The sequence below is a fragment of the Austrofundulus limnaeus genome, unplaced genomic scaffold (genome assembly GCF_001266775.1).
Source record: "Austrofundulus limnaeus strain Quisiro unplaced genomic scaffold, Austrofundulus_limnaeus-1.0 Scaffold64, whole genome shotgun sequence".
Taxonomy (NCBI): domain Eukaryota; kingdom Metazoa; phylum Chordata; class Actinopteri; order Cyprinodontiformes; family Rivulidae; genus Austrofundulus; species Austrofundulus limnaeus.
Genome location: NW_013952466.1, coordinates 1257859 through 1264162, shown reverse-complemented (window position 1 = coordinate 1264162; position 6304 = coordinate 1257859). Strand labels below are relative to the sequence as shown.

The window sequence follows — 6304 nt, the reverse complement described above, 5'->3', positions numbered from 1 at the left end:
TGTGTGTGTGTGTGTGTGTGTGTGTGTGTGTGTGTGTGTGTGTGCTTGAGAGAGGGAGAGAGAGAGAGAGAGAGAGAGAGTCAACTTGTGTTTGATCTTCTTTCCCAGACAAGGGGCTTTAACTTCACTCCAGGTGCAGTAAAAGTCAACCTGAGGGCATGTGAGGCATGTATACGGATGAGAAAACAGGCCTAAAGCATGCATGTGCACACAAACATACATGTTTGTTCTTGTATCCTCGCGGGAACATTGCATTGAATGACATTCAAATACAAATAATTTCTATAGCCAAACCCGGACCACTTACCCAAACCAAACCACCCCAGTATGTACCTGACCCTGAACATAACCACACCAGTATGTACCTGACCCTGAACATAACCACACCAGTATGTACCTGACCCTGAACATAACCACACCAGTATGTACCTGACCCTGAACATAACCACCTCAGTATGTACCTGACCCTGAACCTAGCCACCTCAGTATGTACCTGACCCTGAACCTAACCACCTCAGTATGTACCTGACCCTAAACCTAACCACCTCAGTATGTACCTGACCCTGAACCTAACCACCTCAGTATGTACCTGACCCTGAACATAACCACACCAATATGTACCTGACCCTGAACCTAACCACCTCAGTATATACCTGACCCTAAACCTAACCACCTCAGTATGTACGTGACCCTGAACTTAACCACCTCAGTATGTACCTGACCCTGAACCTAACCACCCCAGTATGTACGTGACCCTGCACCAAACCACCCCAGTATGTACCTGACCCTAAACCTAACCACCCCAGTATGTACCTGACCCTAAACCTAACCACCCCAGTATGTACCTGACCCTAAACCTAACCACCCCAGTATGTACCTGACCTTGAACATAACCACACCAGTATGTACCTAACCCTGAACGTAACCACACCAGTATGTACCTAACCCTGAACATAACCACACCAGTATGTACCTGACCCTGAACCTAACCACCCCAGTATGTACCTGACCCTAAACATAACCACCCCAGTATGTACCTGACCCTAAACATAACCACACCAGTATATACCTGACCCTGAACATAACCACACCAGTATGTACCAAACCTTGAACATAACCACACCAGTATGTACCAAACCCTGAACATAACCACACCAGTATGTAACTAACCCTGAACATAATCACACCAGTGTGTACCTGACCCTAAACCTAACCATCTCAGTAGATACCTAACCCTATACCTAAACTAATCTCAATGCATATCTTAGTTCTAAACCTAACCCCTGACCTACCAACGGTATTTTACCCCATGGAAACCAGGCTTTTGTCCCCATAAAGAACAGTGGATTCCTCCCCAGGCTGTGTGTAGTGGGGAAATGGTCGAAAATCATCCACACCAGGTAACAACATGTCCACACACACAGGAAGTTTCCTTTAAGCGGACTGGATAACTTCTGGTTTAAACAGGTTTACCAGTCCAGTGGTGTTCACCGTGGAATGCCTCTGAAGACGCAGTAATGTGCTGTAGGATAAACATTTCTGTTCCTGCCTCCACACGAGGACATCAATCAGTCCCGAACAGAAATACTGAGAGTGAGAAATGAAAAGGTGAAAGGGCCGGCTGGTTCAGTGGGTAGGGTAATGACAATGTGCAGGGCCGCCACTTAGAGGCAGATGGAGTTGGTTTTCTGTGCTGCAGGTCAGGTCCGACTGAGCAGGGAGTAAATTACTTCAACCGTTGCAACAGTGAAAACTTTTTCTTTTGTTAAACAACACACAGATTCTTCACCTAAACTTAACAGAACACCATGGACTTAGCAAGTGAAAGGCTTTTCTTTCTGCCCCTAAACGCAGCACAAACATTATTCCTCTGCTCCTCCTTGCAGGGAATCTGTGTGGTCCGTAATGAGCCCAGCAAACATCTGCTCCTCCCGTATTAGAGACCATTTTCTCCACGTCTCATCCTGTAATATGGAGAAATTAGAGTGCAGGGAGTCATTCCGCGTGTTTATATACACACACACATACACACATTCACAGACATAACATAAGGAGTCCAAGTGTTTTTATACTACTGACGCTCTAACATACCATCTCAGCACCACAATTTTCCATCCACAACAGTAAAACACTACCGGGTGTCTTTGGTCGGTGCTCTCAAGACTTTTTTCCCCCCTCTCCAAGAAAAAAAAAAAGAAGTTGTTTTTCAAAATGAGTTCACTAAGTTAAATACAAAAACCCTTCCGAACATCAATTATTTTTTTTGCCTCAGGAAGTTGAAGTAGAAAACAAAGTATTTTTTGGAAGATGCCTGTCATCATTTGTTTAGAAGTTGCATAATTGTTATTTTAGCTTGGAAAGACTTTTTCCCTTCAAAAGAAACCCCCTAAACACAATTATGTAAGTGCTGAAGGGGGGCAACAATAATAGAGGAACAGTGCCACCTGGTGTTAGAACTGATCAAAACCACACAAAAGTTGTTTTTTTTTCATCCTCCTGCCTCTGATCTAAAAATCAGTTTCCAACCACGTGTCATCTTTTACCCACTTCTTCTTTTCAGGGTCAGGTTTTTTTTGCAGTTTGTCTCAGCTGCTTRCATCAGTTAGGATAAAAGGACTAAGATGGTTGGATAAAAAGCAGAGAAAAACAGAAAATATACAAACAAAAATATTAAAAGGTGAAAACAAATATTGCAGTGAATATATACATATTAGGTATTAAAAGTTTCTTATCTGTCAGAGGTAATTTCATACAGCGTAGTATTAGGGCCACAAAATGAGATTTTTTTATATATATTTTTTTTTAAATTACGAGAACGAAGTCACAATATTACGACATTAAAGTCGTTTAAAATGGTCATAATATTATGAGATTAAAGTCGTAATATTATGAGATTAAAGTTATAATATTACGAGGAAAAAGTCATAATATTGTAGCCTTTACACAAAAAAGCATGCAATCACTGCATTAAAATGAGGAACGTTGAGCAACTTGTCAAGTTGTTCTTTAGTATTTCTATAAATAAATAATCTTTTAGCATACTAGCATCAAATTGTCAGTAGCAGGACTAGGAAATTGTGCAAACGACTATAAACTGAAGCTGTATTGTAATTAATGGATGCGTTGACAGATTTAATCGTCACGTACCTAATTTGGATGAAAGCATATTAATCTAACAGTGATGAGTCATCATTGACTACTTTATAAACACAGACACATGGCTGACAGCAGGTGTGAGGGAAATGAGGAAGGGGAAATTGACACGTCATGATTATGACTTTTCTCGTAATATTACGACTTTAATCTCGTAAAATTATGACTTTAATCTTGTAATATTACTTTCTCGTAATATTATGACTATTTTTGTAAAATTGACTTTAATCTCGTAATATTATGACTTTAACCTACTAATATTATGACTTTATTCTCATATTATGACTTTATTCTCGTAATATCATGACTATTTTTGTAAAATTGACTTTAATCTTGTAAATTACGACTTTCTCGTAATGACTTTATTTTCGTAAAATAACGACTTTAATCCTGTAATATTACGACTTTATTTTTGTAATATTACTTTAATCTTGTAATATTACGACTTTAACCTCGTAATATTGACTTTATTTTCGTAAAATTGACTTTAATCTTGTAATATTGACTTTAATCTTGTAAAATTACATCTTTATTCTCTTAAATTACAACTTTCTCATGACTTTATTTTCATAAAATTACTTTAATCTCGTAAAATTACGACTTTAATCCCGTAATATTTGACTTTATTCTCGTAATGACTTTTTCGTAAAATTGACTTTAATCTTGTAAAATTACGACTTTAATCTCGTAATAGTACGACTTTCACCTCATATTATGACTTTATTCTCATATTGACATTATTTTCGTAATTTTACTTTATTCTCATACCATGACTATTTTCGTAAAATTGACTTTAATCTCGTAAATTACGACTTTCTTGTAATGACTTTATTTTCGTAAAATTACGACTTCAATCCCGTAGTATTATTCTCGTAATATCACTTTAATCTTGTAATATTACGACTTTAACCTCGTATTATGACTATTTTCGTAAAATTGACTTTAACCTTGTAATATTGACTTTAATCTTTTAAAATTACTTTTTTCTCGTAATGACTTTTTCGTAAAATTGACTTTAATCTTGCAAAATTACGACTTTAATACCATATTACGACTTTCTCGTAATATTACTTTATTTTCGTAAAATTATGACTTTAATCCCGTAATATGATTTTATTCTCATAAAATTATGACTTTAATCTCGCAATAAAAAAATCTTGTGCGGCCCTAATACTGTCGTAATTTTAAGACTGTATTAAACTGATCACATAAAAGAGACAAAGTAATCCACGATAATACAGACGTTCTTTATTAGCCTCAGTTTTTCAGCCGTCACACACATTTTCAGCCATTGCCTGTTTTATATATATAAAAAAGTCTTTTCTCATGAGTGAACTCCTGAAGGGGTCTGCCTCACTTTTTCATCTCCTGCTGGACCTCTTCGTAGATCCTCTCCTCCAGCTCGGACGTGTCGTACTCTTTCAGCATGTCGTACTCCAGCCAGGGACGCTCTTGCTTCTTGGCTTTCGCCGTCGCCTTGATCGACTTGCAGAGGTCGAACCGGATGCCCTGGATGTTGAACTTGGACCAGTCCCAGTGTTTGGACCACGGCCTGGGGCGCATTACCACTTTAAGCTGGTAAAGACACAGTTTGGGTGTTTGGATAAAAAAACTACTAACAATTTAACATTTACTGACAGCGGCCCGTATCAAGCAAATCACACTAATGTAAATGTTTACTACAAGTTTTAAAAATAAGACCTTTAATTAACGTAGCTGAGATATTTTGAATGTCTGTCACCTTGTTGACAGGGACATCTCCAGTAGTAGGGATGGGCACCGGCTTCATTTCTGGGTCCACCATGCTGTATTCAGACAGAGCGTCTCTCAGATACATCAGATCATCATCCAGCCTTTTCTCCAGCTTCAGCACTTCAATACTCTGGATGCGAGGACTGTACAGGTCGTAGTTCATCTCAACACCTAGGACACACAGAAGTTCATTTTTCTATGTTGTTTTGACTTCTATTCCTTTCTGCAGCCTAACTCCAGTGACATCAGAAGTAGAGGAAAGCAGTCATTTTAATGAAATGAATGAATCAAATGATGTAATACTGACTCTTATTTTGTTGTTTTGATTCACTGGATGCTGCCGTTTCAGCAGCCATGTTTTAGCAAACGAAGCTCACCTTGATTATTAATGATGTTTCTCAGAATAAAYGTGGCCCCCAGCCCGCTCCCGCCCCTCCGGATACAGATGCCGACAAAGCGGTTTGTTTTCCCGCTAGCATAGAGGTCGGCCATCGTCACGGCAAGGATACTTCCTGAAAAACACTCAAATATTAAAGCCTAATAATAAACAACAATAGTAAATGTAGATCAGTTCTAAAGCTGAGTCATGAAACACAGTTCTGCCACAACTATTAAATCACTAACATTATCATGATTAGTTTGTCAGAATTTGTATCATTTTGTTTTATGCTGCTTCTTGTTGCACTTCTGATGATAATCAGTGAGGTTTTTTTTATTAAAAGTCAAACATATAGTATCCATTAAAAGGTGAAACATATTTTAGTGCAAGCTGTTTTCTACAATCTGAGCAACTTCGTTAAAAAAAATAGCTTGTATTTTAAAGGCTTCCAAGTGGTAAAATCTGATCAGGTCGCTGCAAAAATTTGCAAAACTTCATTTTTTTTCTCAACCGATTTTTAAGAAACTTACTATTTTCTTATTTGATCTTAGCTGCATCAAATAAAATGGGTTTTAATACTATTCTGGAACTTTGTAGTTGTTTTGTCACATACCTTACTTACATATTTGACATAACGAACCCCCTGCAGCTTAACTTTTCTCAAATTGTTTCTGCACATTGTTAGTGGAGTCAAAATGGCAAAAATTAACATATTTGCCAAAAAGCACCTTTACGTCCTTAAGTCAGTGACAAAACTTACACAACAGAAAAAATAAATGAATTATTCRAGCAGAATACAATGATTGATTAATTGTGAGTCTCTCATGTGGTGTGCAAACTAGGGCTGTGTATTGGCAAGAATTTGGCGATATAATACATATGACAGAGGGGTCACGATACGATATATCCCGATATATCGCGATACTGTAAGCAAGGTGATATATTGTGATTTTTTTTTGGGCCAAAAACTCTATTAATTAAAAACCTTTTACTGGGAAAAAAATGAAACCAAAATTCATT

At 37.6% G+C, this 6304-nt stretch overlaps 2 protein-coding genes across 3 annotated transcripts in view; one reads left to right on the top strand and one right to left on the bottom strand.

The window, feature by feature from the left end:
• eva1aa (eva-1 homolog A, regulator of programmed cell death a) overlaps positions 1-6304 on the top strand; it is a 330537-nt gene that overhangs the window by 217167 nt on the left and 107066 nt on the right. The gene's annotated exons all lie outside the window — the stretch shown is intronic.
• mrpl19 (mitochondrial ribosomal protein L19) overlaps positions 4380-6304 on the bottom strand; it is a 4421-nt gene continuing 2496 nt past the window's right edge. Inside the window, exons 4-6 of one of the 2 annotated variants that reach the window (XM_014009986.1) lie at positions 5283-5417; positions 4895-5076; positions 4380-4728 (exon numbers count right to left, since the gene is read on the bottom strand). In XM_014009986.1, the coding sequence (XP_013865440.1) occupies positions 4507-4728; positions 4895-5076; positions 5283-5417 (539 nt within the window). In that variant the 3' untranslated portion in view covers positions 4380-4506. The remainder of the gene's footprint in view (positions 4729-4894; positions 5077-5282; positions 5418-6304) is intronic. The other variant, XM_014009987.1, reaches the window with a different exon arrangement.